Genomic DNA, 20,817 nt, shown 5'->3' with positions numbered 1-20,817 from the left:
TTACTTTGTATTCTAACTCTTCCTCTAACTAGTCTAGATCGTTAATGATAACTAAAACTAAAATAAATTAATTTTATAACTTAAAATATACAGACAATTCTATTTTGAATTCACGATTATGAGAAAAAAGATTAAGCAGTAACAAAATAAAATAATTCTACATGATCGTGTAATCTAATGAAGACATTTATAAAAAGTTTAGTTATTTTTACAAAAATTACTTTAGAATTATACCATACTATTTTTTTATTGATGGATATAAAACCTTTTATACTATCCATAACCATTAGCTCCGCGATTATATACTTTAAAGGAATTGAAAAAATCCTTATAAATTAAGTTTGTTTTTAATGTGAATACAAAATTTATTTGTCTTAAGTTTTATATATTTATATCATGACTGGTATATTTTTATTTGGGCTTAGTTATCTTCTAAGTCTTTGCAGGACAAAAAATTATGATACGATCTAAATTTAAAAGTAATATTATTTTTTTAGGACTGTTATATTACAAAATCACAATTACAAAATAAATATAAATATTTTATTTATTTATTTTGATAATAAACATACAAATTTAGGTTAAACCTTAAACCACATATATTAAATATTCATAATAACTGGAGTTAAGCCACAAAAGTCTTCTAATACTTTTAAGAAAAACTAGTAATTACGCTAAACAGATAATAATAATAATAATAATAATAATAATAATAATAATAAAAGTTTTTTTCATCCAAAGTTTTAAGCTATCCATAGCAGAATCTCTCCTGCAGCCAGCCTATAAATTTCTTCCACTGAATTTGCATGAAGCATCTGATGTGAAGCTCGTTTCCCCTAAATCATAAAAAAGTTCATCTAAGATAAATTAACCCTAATTTTATGTTAATTAACATGCTTCTATATATACCAAAATCATGATATCATATTGTATCTTGTTTGAAACGATTTTAGCTTCTAAAAATATTTATCTTCGTATATTAAACTTAAATATTATAATAAAAAATATTCTATTTAAAAACCTACTTAAAAATTAAAAATGTATCTATATTTAAATTAAATATGTTTTTTATCCATGTATTATAACACGAAATTAGTTTTCATCCTAATTCAAACTTTACATCATTCATATACTATATACGTAAAATGATTGTTAATTTTGTTCAAAATTTGTTATTATTTTAATTATAAATTAATGTTCCGAAACTATTTTCAATCAGAAAAGTGAACTTCAAATTGAATCAATTCTACCTATAGAATTATTTATTTTAATAATTTTTATATTATAAATATCTGAATAATCTAGAATTTTAAAAAAAATTAATCTCGTGTAATAGAAAAAAAAAATATAATTAACAAAAAGGAAGTTTAAGAAAAACATTGAATTATTTTATGCTCTGTTTTGAAAGATTTGTAAGAGCGAATAATGTAAGAAGAATGCACAATATTCAATAAATAATTTTTTTAAAAAAACCAGAAAACAAGGAATTTTTTTTTAACTTTTTTCTTCGTGTAAATGGAAAGATTTAAGAAGAAAGTAAAGTTATTATCACGAAGATATATTTATTATATAAAATTTTATATTTTCATATTATTAATTTATTAATATTTATATCATAAAAAATAAATATAAATTATATAATCTAATATAAAAATTAATAATTGTTATTAAAATAATAAATATATTAATAAATATATAAAATAATAATTATAATAAATAATAAACTTATAAATTAACAATTATAATAAATAATAAAAATAATTATAAATAATAAATATAACTAAATAATAGTAATAATAATAAAATTAAAATTATTAATTAATTATAAAAATATTGTTTTTTATTTAGTTAAAATTAATTTATAATAATATTAATAAATAAATTATTATATATGTATATTATATTAAATATGTATTTTATAATAATTAAAATTTTACATAATACCTTTAAAAAGTCAAAATTAACCTTAATTTTATTTGAATCAAATATTTAATAATATAATTAATAAAATTAAATAATAATAAAAGTAAATATAGTTATGTATATAATAATATTATTATTAATTATAAAAATAAATAAAATTAATGAATTATTTTATTATTATTCATATATTTTTATAAATAAAAATAAATTTGTAAACCTATATTTTAAAATAACTAAAAAAATTTACACAAATATCACATCTTTCGCCGAAATTCAATAATTTTTCCTCATAAATTTATTCTAAAATATCTAAATCCAAACAATTTTATTTTCCACTCAAATCATTTCAAATTCATTTTCTAACAATCCTAATTCAAACACACAATTAAAATAAATGTCTGAATTAATGAAGCTTTTGTAGTAAACCTGTAGTAATTAATGAATTTAAGTTTTTTTTGTATTTTTAATAATTTAAAAATTACTTTATTTATAGGAAGTAATAAATGAAAAGTGCATTAGAGTTTGAAACTTACGTGAGCTTGAATCATGATTGCATTTCCATTCCCAATGCAGGAAACGTGGGCAGATAGAAGCTCTATGTTGTATTTATCCAGCACTAAGGCTACGCTGGACATGAGGCCTGGCTTATGGGCCGCGCAAATGCCGAATTGGGCCTCGTCTCCAAAAACATTCAAGACTATGTTTGAAGAGGCCCACGTTTTATGAAAAGCCACTGGCCTTTGCGCAGGGAACAAAAGCGCGTTTGAAGAAGTTCCCACAATCGCGTTTGAAAAGTTGTAATTAGAAGAAAGTCCCTGAGCAGTCATGAACGTGGAGCCACACTGGAGCCTTTCTTCTTTCTGTTTCTCCAGCTTTTCCACGGTTCTCTCAAGGCTTTTTATGTAGCTCACTGCTTCATCCACAACCGTTGATTTATCCGCCTACACAATGATCAAGCAAAAGCACGTTAATTAGAAGAAACAGTGAAAACGAAGTAACCTAATAAGAATGAAAATGGATTTTACCTTAGAAGGAAGATGGGGAAGCAAAGCATGAAGAGCAGTGAACATGTTTTTCATTTTCTTTCTCCTTTCTCTCTCAGTCCATATATGCATTTCATGATCCGATTCACGACTCTTTTCACCTTTTCCTTCTGCACTCGTAATCTTCTTCAGCTCCCCATGATTTCGCTTCTTCTTCTTCTTCATCGTCACACCTTCATCCTTTTCGTTCTTCTGCTTTTCTGCCTTCGTGTTTCCTTTGGTTTCACGCGAGTTATCGGAATCGGAGGGATCCCACCAGTGGTTTTCCCACAGGAAGTTCATATCAAGCAAACCTTCGTCTTCTGAGATCAAGACCATGATAGATAGATAGATTGAGAAGAGCTAGATTTGATGAGAAGAAGATTGGAAAAGATGGGTATATATATAGAAGTGATGAGAGAGCTTATAGGTGAAGATGCAAGAGAAGACATTAACCATGATGATTAGCCCTCTCCAAATTATAATCATAACACAATACGGTTACTTTGCATCAATACAAATATATTTAACATTTAATCTACCATGAATTTAGGAAGAGTTTTATTTAATTTATTATTCATTATTTTATATATATGTGTAATTTACTTTTCTTAATTTAATATAAATGCAATTTTAATAAGTCTATTGTATCTATTATTATGAGACATAGAGTAAATTTGGTGTATGAAGTTATAAATTATGATTTTCTTTTATATTCTTTCTTCATATTTTATGTATTTTTTCATTTACTTATATGATCAAATTATACTCTCTTTTTTTCAATGAAGGATAAAACATACATATTATTCTGAAATCAAATCACAATTATGTCATATGTAATTGTCAAAAAGGATATTATGTTCAAAACTCTCTTATCTCAAATATACTAAATTTTATTATGTTTGGTTACTTTTCCATTTCTTCTTCATATTAAAAGTCTTTAACTTCTTTAAATTACGAAGTTTTTTTGGTTGTGTGTGTATGAACATATGATAAACAAAAAAAAAATATTTATAATTATACTTAAAACAGAAAATTTATTTAGTAATTCTTTAAGCAATTAAAAATATATAAGAATAAAGTGTATCCTTTCACTTTATCATAGTAAAAATCCCTTAAATGTTTAAGAAATGGTTTCAATGTTTTCATTAAAAGTACAACTTTTATTGTGAACAATGTATTTCCACCTTGGTTTTTAATAAAAAAAATATCTATTGGTTTTGATAAATAGTTAAGAAACATTTTTGTGATATTTTATTGTGTCCAATTCCTAATAAATATGCATTCCCATTAAATTCTTCTTTTTTAAAAAAGTAATAATTAATGAGTTTTACATTTTTTATGTAATAAATATTTGTATCAATAAAACCTTTTATCTTCACCTCTAATCAATAGATATACATATCAATATTCACAATTAATGAAATATCAGTTCAATACTCGTTAACACATTATTCTCAATACAAGATTTACAGTTAAATCAAACAAATGTGAATTTATTAAATCGTATTTTCCATTAAGCTATATAATCATGCTTAGAAGATCAATATTTAAAGTCATATTATCACTTAAAAAATAATATAATTAATTAAAAACAAAAATCATATAAATTGTATGCTTTAGATATTAATAATTTTTTAATTTATAAAATATATTTAACTTAATTAATATAATGATTAATTAATTTTAATCTCTAAATTAATTAACATTTAATTATTTTCTTGTAGTATTAGTTATATCCTATTAATAATACATATCAATTTCATAGTTATAAAAAAATATTATTAAAACTTACATTTTAAGAGTTAAATAATAATCTCTTTTGAAATTGAGATAATTATATCTTTACTTGTTCCTTTTATTTTTTTAATGCTCCTTATCTGCGTTACTTTAGAAAATCTAAACTGATAAACTTTATTTATGTGTTGTGTTAAACAAATTATTTATATTATCTTTGTAATAATTAAATAATATCCCCTGTAACAATTTTTGTTTCTATCTGCAACTCCAAATGATGGTGTTTTGTACATAAATACGTAAATATATACGTATTAGGCAATGAGTACACTCTTAGCTTTCCCAATCAGAGGAAAGATGCTAACGTTTTTTTATGGAGTAATGGTTTAGATGCATTTTGTTGCCATTCTCTAGGTAACTTATATCAACATAAAATAAAATAGAAATATTGAACATAGATTTTATTTTTAATTTAATATTTATTTTAATTTAATATTTATAAAACTGATTTAATAAAATTATATTATATTATACATATAATATTATAATTTAATCACTGTATCCTCATAAATCACGACCGATAGCAAATAGTCTAAATTAACAAATTTTATTAAAACAAAATTTAATACTATATTAAAAAATAAACTTTTAAATTTTAATTTTATAAAATAATTTATTTGAACTTCACTTAAATTGTCTTAAATAGTCTATCAATATCGAGTGACACATTTAACAATCCTATGAAAATAGAAATTAGAACACCAATTTTAAATTAACTCAATTTTACGAAATCGGTAAATTTAAGTTTACATCTATTTATAAATTATAATTATAATTTGATTGTCTTATTAATCATAAAACAATTTGATTTGTTTATTTGCCAAGCAAAGTGAGACGTTTACAAAGTAGTTTTCTAATGTTTTATTTATTTATTTTAACAAGAAAAAATATTTCAGCCAAAAAAATTATTAAATAGAAACTAATTTTATAAAAAAAAATTAGTTATTACAATTACTAAATTAGAAACCATTTTAGATATTAGAATAATTTTTTTTTTCTAAATTATTTCTATTATTGTTGAATAGTTTTTAAATTGGTATCTAATTAGCTATCAGAGTTTTAACTAATAATTATTTAGATTCTAATTTAAAAACTATTTTAAAATAATAAAAACTAATTTAAGAATTATTTTTTTTAATCTTTAAAATGTTTTCTAATTTAGTCACTATAACAATTATTTTTATTTTTAAAATTAGTTTTTATTTAATGAATTTTTTTAGTGATAGAATATCTTAACATGATTATCTTAGGAAAACTAACTAGATGGCTCCATTTAGTATAATCATATGTCTATATTTTCATGAATATGCTACTTTTAGATAATAAACATTACGTAATCTAAGAGTGATAAAGAGAGATGAGTAATTAATTGTATAAGTTTTGATGAAGTTAGAAAAGTTAGGTTTTCATTGATATATTGCATGCAACTGTGTAGTGGTTTGGTCACACTTGAGTCCACAATTAGAAAGCAAAGAAAAGTGCAACACGCAAAGTGGGCATAGTGAAACGGTCTTGTGTACGTTGGATTTGCATATTTTGCTTCCGTTTGATGATAAAAGAAGAGTTTCACAAACTTTTCTGAACACAATTAACAATCGTTAAAGAATGAACAGCAAATAATTAGTCATTCATTATTTGGATAGTTAAAGAGAGAGAGAGAAAGAGAAATTGCGTTATGAGTTTTGAGGAAACACGGTGGCGTGATCATTTCCATAAACGGCAGCACCGACTAGAAGCCACAATCCCAACGTTAGAATATCAAATAATAAGACAAAACACAATCACTTTTTGAACAACACAAACTACGGTTTCACTCAATCACTCATATGTACTTTCTTCTTCAAAACCAACTTTTCTAACGTTTCAGAAGCAGAAGCAGAAGCTTCAAATCAGCAACTAAAAAATGAGTGAGCATAGGATGGCTTAGAAACAAGAATATAGATTAATGATGAGGTAAGTTTTAATTATTTTTCATGAACTATACTAAGTATGAAATTTTTTCATGTGTTCATACATTATAAATAATGTTTTCTTATTGTTTATTTAAAATTAATTTTAAAATATAATTTATATCTCGTATAATGTATTTTAAAATTGATTTGGTTTAAAGCTGTAGTTTTGATTATTAAATTGTAAGAAAATTAAAGCACAAAATTATAATTTTAAATTGAATTATTAATGAAATTATAGGTTGAACTTTTAATAAAAACTATAATTATAAATGTACTGATATTTGTTTTATATATCTTTATTATTTCCTTGTTTTTTCAAGTGCACCCAGTAACAGGTTTCCTTCAAATATTAAAAAATTTCGTATTTGAAAGACAACCTTTTCCATCTATGAAGGCAGTTAACCATGAATTTCTGCTTTAAAATAAATTTTAGAAAAAGTTTTAATAAATAATAAGAAAAATTTATTTTAAAATAATTATATATACGTTCATATTAAAATTTGTTAATAGAACGTAATTTTCAGAAATTTAATAAAAAAATGTTCCCCAGTATACAAAATAATCCATCTACATTGATAAAATAGATAAACATGAAATAATTCTGACTATACATTGGATATTAAACTAATTTTTAGAAATTTAATAAAAAAATGTTCCCCAGTATAAAAAATAATCCATCTACATTTATAAAATAGATAAACATGAAATAATTCTAACTATGATATTAAAAGGAGTTTAATATTAGGTATAATATATTTCTTTAAAAAAATATTTTTAACGGGATTATATTTGATATTTTTTACGGTTTTAACCTCCGTTAAATGTGTTATCAGCAGTTTATTTTTCTCCTGAAATATTTACGGTCGTTAATGAATTACCGGTGATTTTTAGTAATCTCTAGAATGACTATTATTTTTCAGCGATTTTGTAAACTCATGTCACTTCCAGGAGTTTTCAAAACCTTTACTACTACCAAAGATCTCCAAAAACTCCTCATTACTACTAGGGGTTTTCGAAATTCCCACTACTACTAGGAGTTTTTGAAACCCCCGCTACTTTAGAACCTCCATTACTTCCAAGTTCCGTTAAATTTATTTTTTGTGTTTTTATAAATAGATTGTATTTTTTTGAATGTTTTTTTTTAATTCACATTAATTCTAAAACAACTGAAAAAATATAAAAGTCAAATATTTTTAAATATAACATTGATAAAGAAAAAAAAATTATAAACAAAATTCTTAAATTATGAAATAAATATTATAATTAAACTACAAGCATGTTAGGGTCACCGTTAACAACCATGTTTGTCACAATTAACAAGTTCACATCCATGTTAGGGTCTTCTTCTTCCACATTCTCCACCAAATCTCTAATAAACGCTGAAGAAATTTTTGGAGTATTTGTATATTGTCTTCTCTCTTAATCTACATTGATTCTACTAGGGTGTTGGTTTTTAGTCTCAGGAGTTGTGTGAGAGTCTTGGTTCTATAGGTAAAACTCTGAGGTCTACAACAAAGTGCACCAAACTCAACCTCGGAGGCAACTAATTTCGGCACACGAAGTTTGGTGCTGCCTCAATGCTATTTCTTTGCATAGATAATGGCATGAGACATTAGCCACAATTACATATAATTCTTGTAGAATTCCAAAGAGCCTACATCATGGATGGATTCCGTTTAAGTGGTAAGTTTTAAATTATATTAAACTTATAAAGTAACACAAATAAGAAATCAACGTCATTAAACTAGACCCAAGTATTGACTCAGTGGGGGAATTAGTCTATAGTATGTCACAAGTTGAACCTTATACAAGCACACACACATTCTGATTTAACATAAAATAATGCAAGTATTTAAACACATTTTTTGACATTTCAAAATACAAATAAACAACCTAAAAGTACAATAATAGATCACAACTGCAACTAAATATTTATAGTACAGTGTACAAATGTAACCAATGAGTTAGATTTGGACTCTTTCTCATTAAATCAAATAAATCTGAAACTTGACTTTTTTCTAGGGTCATTCAATTTTTTTCTCGGAAATATCATAATAAGATCATGTTATGAATATCACCCTATAAACATTTTTTTTCTTAAGTTAAGATTCATTTAACTTAAAGTTCAAAAATAAGTAATTTATTTTAATTAAAATTTTATTGGAGTTTAACTTTTAACTAAATCTCATAAAATAAAATATGTGGACAGTGTCTTACAATGTGTGTAATATTTTTTCTCATAGGTATACTTTTTCAAAACAAATACGATGCATTAAATCCATATTCGAATTTACCAAAAAATAAAAATAAAACATTTTTTTAAGTAAGATGCATTTAACTTAAGTTCAAAAATAAATAATTTATTTTAGTTAAAATTTTATTAGAGTTTGAATTTTAATTAAATATGATAAAAATAATAATAAATATGTGGACAAAACGAAAAATTGGTTTGAATGTTCTCAGTGAAATTCAAATAAACATTTAATGTATTTCAGTTTAAATTTCAATTACATGTTTATGTTTTATTTTATTCTATAAGAAAAAAAACAGTTACACATTTATTCCTTAAATTTTAAATGTGATTTTAGTTTACTTATTTTGCTTGATTAATAATCGTAATATCTCAGTTTATGAAGAGAATTAATAAGGGTCCAAATTAATTACCCAAGACCCCAACTCCATTTAGGTAGAGTAATTAAAAGATGAGAGATACAAAGATATGGGGCTGTATAACATAGTTGTATTAGCAGAAATACAATCTCATTTAAGAAGCAAAAATATAGAGATGGAGACATAGATAAAAGCATTTACCCAATCTGATAAAAGATAGAGATGTTGATGTAAGTAGAATCTTGACAATGAAATAAGTAGTAAGACTTTACCTAAAATTTGTTGTGTAACAACCGTAGAGCTTTTGTTGATAGAAGGATCATTTGAAGTCTTCAAACTTTTAATATAAATCACTTCCTATCCTTCAGTCTATCATGAGCAACAATTTAATGTATAAGATAATGTATAAGATACTTCCTATCCTTCAGTCTATCATGAGCAACAATTTAATGTATAAGATAATGTATAAGATAGTTGAATAGTGAAAAAAAACAGATTATACCATGACGAATTAACTCATATTTGGGATGGCGCATCCATTTTTTGAGATTATCATTTGATCCTGTGAAGTAGTTATGGACAACAATGACTTGATTAGAAGTTATGTCAACAAAATAAGCTGTTAAAAAACATAATAAACTAATTATCTAACTTCATTTTTTTCATATTCCATCAATCTATCAACTAGGTAAGAACCAATGAATCCAACTCCTCCCGTGATCAAGATTCTCATGTTAGACTATTGTCAAGAATGAAAGAAATGTTAGTGAAACAAGACATCAAAAAATATGTTTCATAAACTAAGGACTCTTTCACGCAAAATCCTTGTTCATAAATCAATAATTGTAAGATGCATGCTTGCTAGCATACACATACTTCTGAATCATAGGTATACAAAAAAATAGATAAATCAAATGAGCAACTCAGTTTCACTGATCAGTATATCTTTCCCAAAATAACTGAGATGTAGCCATTTTACAAAGTAAGCTCATAATGGTTCGATTTTCTAAAACTTCAGTATATAAAATATGGATAATTAGGATGTTACATAAATTATTAGCATTATGAATACTATTATCAATATTATTACTACTATATGAATGTAATGTTAAACTAATTTTATTAATATCATACCAAATTTAAACTAATTTTATTAATATCATACCAAATTTAAACTAATTTTAGTAATATCATTCTAAATTTAAATTAATTTATAAAGTTATAAGTTTAATCCGTTAGTTTGACTCAACCTAATGGATGAAAGGTGAAAAGTTAGTTATTTCATCATTTCATCCAATTCGTGACATGTTGGACTAATTAAAAATAAATATATTTAGATTTTAATTTACATTAATACAAATTTTAAAAAAATAATATAATCAAATAGCTCAAATCTTTATCAAACCAATTTTTTCAACTCTAATTAGTTTATTTGGTTGGTGTCCATATCTAACCACATTGTCATGGTCTTGGTTATTTATTTTGAAAGTTATGATAAAAAATTTTAAAACTTGTAACTAAAAATTATTCCGAAGGAGGCAAAAATTTCCAAAATAAAATGAATTGGAGATGCAGGGGATCGAACCCTGTACCTCTCGCATGCAAAGCGAGCGCTCTACCATTTGAGCTACATCCCCATATATTATAAGGTATAATAAATAAATTAATAATATTCTAATCATAGATTTAACATCCAAAACTATTTTGTAACTATGAAATATCATTTAATTTCGTTAATGATTGATATTTACTAAAAACATCCTAATCCAAATTTAATTATTATCAAATTAATTTCTGTTTCATGAATTTGAAATTTGTGATATGGTATATTTTTTATCTAACAATTTATGTGCGTATTTTTTTTTTTATGAGAGATTAAATATTATAAGATAATGAATATTGAACTTGCTATTAATAAAGATTTTATTGAAAGAATAAAATATTATAATATTAATATTTGTTAAATAAATCCATAGGTATCAAAGCTTTCAAGAGTTTGATTTAAGTTAAATTGAGAGTTGTTATAATAAGTTATATATATATATATTATGTTTTTGAATCAATTTTAAAGATAATTTTATATTAAAATGAAACTTATGTGTTGAGATAGAAATTATATATTGAGATAATTAAGTGTAATGCATTTTAAAAAATAGTTGTATTATTAATCAAAGAGAAAATTATAAAATATAAGAAAAATATTAAATATAAAGAGAAACATTATAAAAAAATGTGAAAAAGTTAAAACTGATTAATTAAGAGATATGTCAATGAGAAAATATTAAAAACAAATTATTAAATAGAAATCAATTTAGAAAAAAAAATAGTTGGTAGCTATTATATATTAATTTAAAAAATAATTTATAAATTTTATTAATAATAGAAATTATTTAGATACAAATTTTTTTAGTTAATAAATAATATCTAATTTAATTAATATAGTAATTAATTTTTTTTTCTAAAATTTAATTTTATTTAATGATTTTTATGTGAAAAAATATAAGTGAATTATTAATAAAGTGTTTTCTAGGTTTGGTGTAAAATAAAAAATAAAAACTATATAATTACTGATAATGTATCTATATATGAAATTTCTTATTTGTTATTAGGGTGATAAAAAAAAAAAATTGTATTGAGTCTCTATAATGCTGAAAATGGAAATGACAAGAACACGGAAAGTACGTAGGTTCATGTTCACCAAAATCATTAATTTTATATATGAATTTTTGTTTTATCCTTAATAATTATTTTTATCATTATTATTTAAGTTTCTTACATTTTATTTTAATCAAACTTTTTACATCCATACTTCATAACTTATTAAGTTTTAGTCTTCACTATTTACTCTTTTAGCAAGCTTTCTTTTAAAATATCTTAAAATTTAATTTAATCGTTTTTTTTTATGATTGTAGTTTATCTTTCTAAAATTTAGTTTCTTTTAATCATTGTTGGATTATTGTTTCTATTAACATAATGGATAAAAAAAATTTACGTTATAAAGATGAAATGTGTTCTAAAATTTAGAAATAGAAATTTGATTTTAATAAAAAAAATTTGTAACTAGTTATGTACACTCAAACATGTAATGAAAATTATAATACACAATACATTTTCAAGATCTTATTCAAAATACCATTATTAAAATAACATCTTTTTGAAATGTGATTTTATTCTTCAATTCCAACCTCTCTCTAAATAAATTGGGAAATTCTTTTAATAATCTAATAAAACAATTCACAAAAAGTTCAAAAAAACAATGTTTAAGTCATACTCAAATTCCTTTCTAAAATTACTTTTTACATTAAAATTTGAGATCCAAGAAATAATAGAGGGATGATTCTCTTTATTGTCGAACCAATGTGGCCTATAATTTGATTGTGACACTTGGTTCTAATTTCCACGAAATATTAATGATAAATGTTTTATTTTCTAGTTTTTTTTATTTTTTTATTATTAATAAAAAAAACTCAAATGGGAATTGATTTCATCAACATAAACTCTTAACATAAATTTGTACATCTCTATACTTTCTCATCTTCCTTTATATTATTATTTTTTAATTTCAACAATACTTTTTGAGTATGGTGGGGAGTGAATATTTTTCTTCATTTTCAAGTGGTAGTAGTTGCTTGTGGTAATGGTGATAAATGTTGGTGATTGATGTAAGTTTTGTGATGTTTTATTGATAGTGGTTGTATTTTCGTTCACTTATTTTTTTTAAAACCACAAAATCCAGAAAAAAAAATCACAAAGGTACAAAAATGGAATACAAAATTAAAACAAAATTTATCTTCCTATCGAGAAAGTCAACTATAACAAATATTTTCACAAACTTTCTCAAATACACTCAAATAATAAAAATGTTTTTTAAAAGTATAAAGTGATTGATGAATAATAAAAGTATTGTGACGGTAAGGTTATTTAAAAAGTTAAAATCGACTTTACTTTTCATATTTAATATTGATGTACATGGAGAAAAGGTGTTGGAAAAATTTGTCTTTTTATCAATAGTAGAATGATGGTGTTAGTGTTATAGGTTCATTCTTATACTCTAATAATATGTGAATTTTCTTGCTCTTATTTATTTTATTTAAAGATTATCTGCTTTTATTTTTAAAAATTAAATTGGGAAAAATTACCCTAGGTGTCAAAAGGGGGAGAGAAGAGATTATACAATATGACTGGACTGAATATGTTTAGGAAATACTATATTCTATTTTATATTGACCTTTATTTAATTATCTTTAAAATCTTACCAATATTAATATGGATTTTTGGTAAAGAATACTAATATGGGATTGGATGATACTCTAATGCTTATTAAACCTTTCTTCCTTAAACTTGATTATTTTAGAATATATAAGAAATATTTTTACTTTAATATTTTGTTTTTATCAGTTTCAGTTTGGATTGCAAGATGAAATATAAAAATAAATGTAAAAAATAAATAGAAATAAAAAAATTTAGACTAAAATTTAAAAATATATTTTTATTATAACATTAATTAATTTAATTTATTATTATATTTATAAAAATAAAAAGATTATTTGATAAATTATATTTATTATATAATTAATTAGATCACAGATATAATAGTTTTTTTTCATTTTTTGATATGTCTATGGAAAAAAAGACGTAATTTTTTTCATCTCTATTTTCAAACATTTTCATTTTTACTCTCAGAGTTCAGGAAAAATGGTGCTATAATTAATCCGTGGTGTGGGACAGAAAGTTGAAGCAGGCAAATTGGAAAAATAGCGCCATGTTTTCTCTTCTTCTCTAATTCTTTTGATTTCAACTACACACGTTTACATCACTTTGAGTCAAAGCAACTCAATTTTCATATTATTACTCTTCACCAAACCTTATGCCACATGCCACTATTGGTGTGCATATCATTTAATGGTCGAGATCATTCCAATCTCTTATCCACTTCACACAACAATTATTATTCTTACCACTACTATTATCATTATTATTATTATTATTATAAAACCAACTAGAAATAAATCAATATAGTATTCATTGAGAATATTTAAACTTTTAGGTTCAATACTATCATTTCTAGGTATCTAAGTGATAATCAACAACTTCTAATTCCCTTATAGTCATTTACATCATTACTCTTCCTCTTCAAGCATTTATATATATATATATATATAAATAGGGTATTTCCCCTCTTGTAAATCACACATTGAATTTTGAAAAGAAAAAAAATTCTGTCAGAGTGTTTAGTGAGTTGAGTCTCCTAAAGGTTCTTGGGTCTTATCTTGTGAGTGTAGTGCACTTTAAGTGACGGCTCTTCACTACTCATATTAGAAGCTCTCATCCTTCCAAGTGGCGTGATTCATCTTCCATTCCATAAGCTTTCTCTCATCTCTCTTTTTTTTCTTCCATTACGCCTTCCATAATTCCATTTCCATTTTCTTATTTGTTCTTCATTTCTTTTATTCGGTTATCATCTTGCTTCCTTCCATCTTATGTTATTTTAATTTTCGCACCTCATCATCATCATCACCTTATATTGTGTTTTTCTCTTTACCCTCTAGAAGTGAACATTCACACTTACTTAACGACTTGGTTAAGTTCGTGTCTAGTGAGAATCTTCTTTGGGTTTATTATCATATTCTACTTTAAAAAAAACTCATAAACAAAGTGTCATCATAAAATGTGCAATCCTAAAATCAACTCACATTACCTTCGAAAAACATTATGCTAAAATATTTACTAAAAACTAACCATATCAAGAATCATGGTAGGTTAATATGCATATATAATGAATGGACATGCACCATACATCTATGAATTCTTTGATAACTACTGATTATCGAGGAAATTCATTATTTTATCTAAACGTGTCATCATTTGTTTGAATAAGTCAATTCAATTAAAAATTATCATAACTGACATTAATACTAAAAATGTAGTTCACAAATTAGAATTGAAAGTACATTTGTCTTATTTAATCATTGTCATTCTTGTCATCATCTTCATTCTCGTTCTCTTTATCCTCCTCCTCATCATCATCAACTTCTTCTTGTTCTTCTTCCACTTCTTCATCTTCTTCGTGTCCATGTTCTTGCAATTGTTCAGGATCAACATCAATGTCTTGTAATCCAAATATACCTTAAACTTTAATAACTTTATTGACATGTGAAATTTCATCTACTTGGTAAGGGTCGTCCTCTTCCACACCACTGGAATCAATGTAACCTATAGACTTTGTTTTAATTTCAACATGTCAACCACATTTATCTATTCAAAATGTTGGATATTAGACATAGTAGACTTGTCTGACATTGTGTGCAAGAATAAATGGATAAAATGGTTGGTATCTTGAACTCAAAGGAAGGTAGGAGGAAGACGAAGACTACTCCATATGCTATGGACTAGGGAGCATCGTGTATGAGATAGTTTGTAGAAGACTGGATTTGACACATGTTGTTAGTGTTAGTTAGCATGTTCATGGCAAAGTCTGGACGTGCTGATTATGAAGCTTTGAAGTGTGTGCAAAGATATCTAAATGGAATAGTATGATTTGGTCTAGTGTATAAATGGTTTACCCATAACAAAGTTGCTATAGATGAGTTGTGGATGTTGATTATTTAGAGAATATCGATACTATAAAGGCCCTTTCTAGGTATGTTTTTACATTGTTTGGAATTGTAGTTTGTTAAAAATTCAATTTCTAGTCACTAGTGGATTTATCTAATGCCTAGGCAAATTATACCACACTCATAAAGAAGGTGAAAGGGGTATTGTGGTTGAAGGGGATGATTAAAGAGTTGAGTATTATGCATGACTATTCATTGTGATAATCTTGAACTTCTCAACCAAAAAAGAAAAACAAGTGACTTAAAAATAATCAAGAACCACGATCGACATTAAATAAAACTTAAAAAATAAAACACAAGTTTGAACTGAAAAAGAAAAAAATAATGACAAAATTATCATTAACCACTTATATAAAGAAGTTTGAGAAACTAAAAGAATGTCAAACAGAATAAAAATGCAAATGAAGAATATGGATAAAGTATTTCTCAATTAAATCCATATCTTAAAAATGAACATATGTTTGACTACAATACAATAAAGAAAAAAAAGACTCAAATAAAATTATTATAAATGATTCAATAAAAGTGTAAAAAATGATTATTATTATTATAATTAATACGGTATAATTACCTTTTTCGTCCCTACATTTAAGATCAATATTCAATTTACTACAGTGGTTTTTTTAAAAAATCAATTTGATCCAAAGGTTTTTAAAAAAAGTATGTGATTAGGTCCTTTCTGTTAAATTTTCACAAATGACGTTAACCGATTATGATTTGGCTCATTAATATGCAAACATGGACTATACACGTAGGCACTAACTTTTAGGGTTTTTTCCTTCTTCCTTCCATCCATTCTCCCCCGTCAGGACCTCCACCCCACCCTTCACCCTCACCGCTATGATTTTGGACCGAAAGTAATGGTGATCTAGCAAGTTGATTAGCAGTCAAACCCCTAACTTGTTGGCTATGAGCAATGGTACCAGTTGGAGGAACATTCCTAGCTCGAGAAATACCTTCAAAGAAAAAAACATTTATTGATCCACATAATAATCACAATGACCTATAAACCTCAACCCAAAGTTAGAGATCAAAAGTGTTTTCCCCTTCGCCGATTTGAGGGTTTTTTGACCTTCATGATCTTCACAACCGTCACAATGGATTCTCCCTCGCAATGGTTAGAGAGCTTCAATAGAGCGAAGATTGCGTTCTTCTAAGTGGACTTATCGTCAAACGCAGAGGCTAAAAGTTCTAGTAGAGGAGTCATTGTTCCCACTTCAATCAAACAAGCCCTATTGAAAATGTTGGTTCTAGCAAGCACGTGAATATTGTACGCAGCCTTCTGCTTCCATTCTTGCGTTCTGAACACCAGCCTCCGCGTTAGGAATCACGCCAGGAATTACACGGCGTGCGTCGCCGTGGGACTACCTGCAACGATGTTGCGGTTACGGTTAGATTGATTGTTGAGTGAAATGTCGTTGTCGGCGCAGAACTGTTGGATGAGCCTCTTGAGAGATATGTCGGGAACCAACTCTGTGTTTGCTAGCTTCTCCCCTGTTTTGGGACAGGTGGTGTTCCGTGAGTATCACGTATGGCTTTCAAAGTATCTACACTAGTAGAATTGGGCAAATAAATATGAGTAGAAGAGAAATTGTTAGATACCAGGGAATTATTTTAACCCTATGCTTGAGATTGGACTGGGAGGGCCTGAACAACTATTGGAGTTCTAATAATATGTCTTTGGCATTGATGATGACGTACCATACTGAATTCATATAATTCATCCACATCTGCAAATTGTTTGGTGTGAATAATTGATTCAATGCTAGAGAAACATGAGAAGTGTTGATGCAAGACTCTAATAGGATAGGGAGAATGGATGGAGGGAAGAGAAGGCGATTACACGTAGAGTGTAGTTATACATAAATTTGACATATTGTGTTTTACATCATCACCAATTAACGCCATTAGTGGAAAATTAACAAAAGGGACCAAATTGTAGATTTTTTTTGAAAAACTTTGGGACCAAATAATTTTTTTTAAAAACTACTGTATTAAATTGAATATCGACCATAAATGTAAGGATCAAAAAGGTAATTATACCTATTAATAAAAACATATGTCTACATTTTTTATGATAGTAAAGAATAATTAATATAATTAAAAAAATTACATAACAATTATTGTAATGAAAAATAGTTATTAAAATATAAAAAATAAAATTATAATAAAATATAAAAAGAAATTTGACGTTGATTTTTATAAATATATAATAAAAAACACTTTTAATTTTTTATCATCATTATTTCATAAGTAATTTACTGTAAATAATAAAAACTAAAAAAATAATTAATGCAAAAGAAAATCTTCATTGTTCATGATTTGTATGGACATTAATGATGAACCTTTTCCAAAACAACTACCATGTCTTGCATGCAATTGCACCCAATAAGATTAGCGTAGGAAACACACCTCAATCACATTCCTATATTTTGGAAAATCACATTCATATATTTTGAAGATTGTTTTTCTGGATAACTATACAATTAAAGATACAAGTTTAAAAAAATGATGTAATTTTAAAAATCTCAATTTTAAAATTTTAATATATTTTTTTCTAATTATAATTTGGTGGAGTATTGTACTCTAAATTCGTGTTGATGAATTTGGTAAACTGAAAATAGAAAAAAAGTTTGGAAGACAACCAACACAGTAACTTCACCAACCCCACACCAACTTCAATAGCCATCCATGCCCATGCGTGGGACCTCCCACCACCACCTTTCTGAATTATGACGTATTATCAAAGCATAATAAATAACTGAAAAACACTTTTGGTAAAACTACACTTCAATCACCAAACTTTTAACATCATATAAAACATCCTAATTCATTAAAATGACGTCATAAATAACCTATTTTTTCATAAATCAAAATTATCTCTCCACCAACAAATTATGCAAACCATAGCCTTGACCATGCTCATTGTATTAGACAAACCTCACCTACCCCGGACCGGACCCCAAACGGTTCAACCAAACACCATTGTCCTTTTCCATTCACCCAACCGGTTTTGCTTCCTTATATTAACCACTCTTCACCACCCCCACCACTTCAAGCTCCCATTAACTCATCAACTCATTCAAAGAAGACATTGCAATGGCAAACAACGGTGAACAAAACCAAACTGAAGCTGGAAGGCACCAAGAGGTTGGTCACAAGAGCCTTCTCCAGAGTGATGCTCTTTACCAGGTACACCCAATTGCATTTTTCTTTTTTCCTGATTTTGCCCCCCAAATGTTTGTAACATGTCAACTATGGGATCTTGACAAAATGGTTATTTGGCTATGCTGTGTGCAGTATATTCTGGAGACCAGTGTCTACCCAAGAGAACCTGATTCCATGAAAGAATTGAGAGAGTTGACAGCAAAGCACCCATGGTATGTGTAATTCTTTGTTCAATTCACACCTGTTGCTTGCTTTCTCTGCTCAAGGTTGCTGATTTGCTGAAAACAACATCAGGAACATCATGACTACCTCTGCAGACGAAGGACAGTTCTTGAACATGCTCCTTAAGCTTATCAATGCCAAGAATACCATGGAAATTGGTGTCTACACTGGGTATTCACTGCTTGCCACTGCCCTCGCTCTTCCTGACGATGGAAAGGTATAAAAAACAGAGTTTAGCACCACCAATAATAATGAATCTAGTTTTTTCTCTATCAAAGCATAATTTCCTGACAAAACCATTTTCTATGCAATTATAGCATAGTCAAGTGGGTAGTTATTGATCAGGTTTGGGAAAGAGTAAGTGAATATAGTACCAGGTTTGGATATAAGTTACATAACTCACAATTTTTCTTTTTACTTCAAAAAGCTTCGTTATCAGCCTTGTACGTGAAAAGTTTTGTTTAACTTTTTCACAAGCTTCAAATTTCAATCTAATCACACACTTACTCATCAAATGGGTCCAATTTTGGCATCATTTGATAAGAGAAATGTCTAATCCCTGGATTACTGCTTATATTTTGCGCAGATCTTGGCCATGGACATTAACAGGGAGAATTACGAGCTGGGTTTGCCTGTAATTAAAAAAGCTGGTGTTGACCACAAAATTGAATTCAGAGAAGGTCCTGCTCTTCCAGTTCTCGATGAGATGATTACAGATGTAAGCTTTTTAATCTCTTATCTTCCCTGTCCCAATTGCAAGATGAAAAAGAAACACGGGTTGGAGGAGTGAAAAGAGGGTAACTGAGTGGTTATTGTGTGTGTGAATGCAGGAGAAGAACCATGGGAGCTATGATTTCATCTTTGTGGATGCCGACAAGGACAACTACATCAACTACCACAAAAGGTTGATTGAGCTTGTCAAAGTTGGAGGCTTGATCGGGTACGACAACACCCTATGGAACGGTTCTGTGGTGGCACCCCCTGATGCTCCTCTCAGGAAGTATGTTAGGTACTACAGGGACTTCGTGTTGGAGCTCAACAAGTCCTTGGCTTTGGACCCCAGGATCGAAATTTGCATGCTTCCGGTTGGTGATGGAATCACTCTCTGCCGCCGGATCAAGTGATTGCTTCTGTTGTTGCTCTGCTTCTTCTTCACGCCTCATGATGATGATTGCTTTGGTGATCATTGAGTTGCAGCTAATGGATTTAAAAGCAATGTATACTTTTCTTTTACTTTTCTGCAAGATTTGTGTCTGTATTTTTCTCTATTATTCATATGCAATTGCCAAGTGACTTTTATCTTATTTCATGTATTTCCACCAATTTGGTTGATTTGTGAAGCCAATTATCAGGAAATGATGCATATGTTGAGGAGAGGGTGGATCAAGAACTTCTGTTTCAAATAAAAAAGGATAAAGATGTTTTTACACCAATCTTCATATTTTACATTTTTATAACAATCATAAATAATAATAATATATGAAATTAAGTTATTTAATTAAAATATAA

At 26.7% G+C, this 20,817-nt stretch overlaps 2 protein-coding genes and 1 non-coding gene across 3 annotated transcripts; 1 reads left to right on the top strand and 2 right to left on the bottom strand.

Annotated features, from left to right (window-relative positions):
* Nucleotides 1-743: 743 nt before the first annotated feature.
* LOC137805785 (transcription factor bHLH95-like) lies at nucleotides 744-3,267 on the bottom strand. The gene is made up of 3 exons (XM_068605709.1): nucleotides 2,949-3,267; nucleotides 2,457-2,864; nucleotides 744-836 (listed from the first exon to the last, which is right to left on the bottom strand). Exons 1-3 carry the CDS (start codon nucleotides 3,246-3,248, stop codon nucleotides 744-746), a joined length of 801 nt encoding a protein of 266 aa, XP_068461810.1. The 5' UTR covers nucleotides 3,249-3,267.
* Nucleotides 3,268-10,868: 7,601 nt separating this feature from the next.
* TRNAA-UGC (transfer RNA alanine (anticodon UGC)) lies at nucleotides 10,869-10,941 on the bottom strand. Its single transcript has one exon. It is a non-coding gene; the product is annotated as a tRNA-Ala (tRNA).
* Nucleotides 10,942-18,838: 7,897 nt separating this feature from the next.
* LOC137806426 (caffeoyl-CoA O-methyltransferase) lies at nucleotides 18,839-20,612 on the top strand. The gene is made up of 5 exons (XM_068606545.1): nucleotides 18,839-19,110; nucleotides 19,219-19,298; nucleotides 19,381-19,525; nucleotides 19,895-20,026; nucleotides 20,139-20,612. The coding sequence occupies exons 1-5, from the start codon at nucleotides 19,018-19,020 to the stop codon at nucleotides 20,430-20,432; spliced, it is 744 nt and encodes a 247-aa protein (XP_068462646.1). The 5' UTR covers nucleotides 18,839-19,017; the 3' UTR covers nucleotides 20,433-20,612.
* Nucleotides 20,613-20,817: the final 205 nt, after the last annotated feature.

This window comes from Phaseolus vulgaris, chromosome 3, assembly GCF_000499845.2.
Source record: "Phaseolus vulgaris cultivar G19833 chromosome 3, P. vulgaris v2.0, whole genome shotgun sequence".
NCBI classification, from domain to species: Eukaryota; Viridiplantae; Streptophyta; class Magnoliopsida; order Fabales; family Fabaceae; genus Phaseolus; species Phaseolus vulgaris.
Note: the sequence above shows the minus strand (reverse complement) of the source record. Positions and strands in the feature narration are given on the sequence as shown.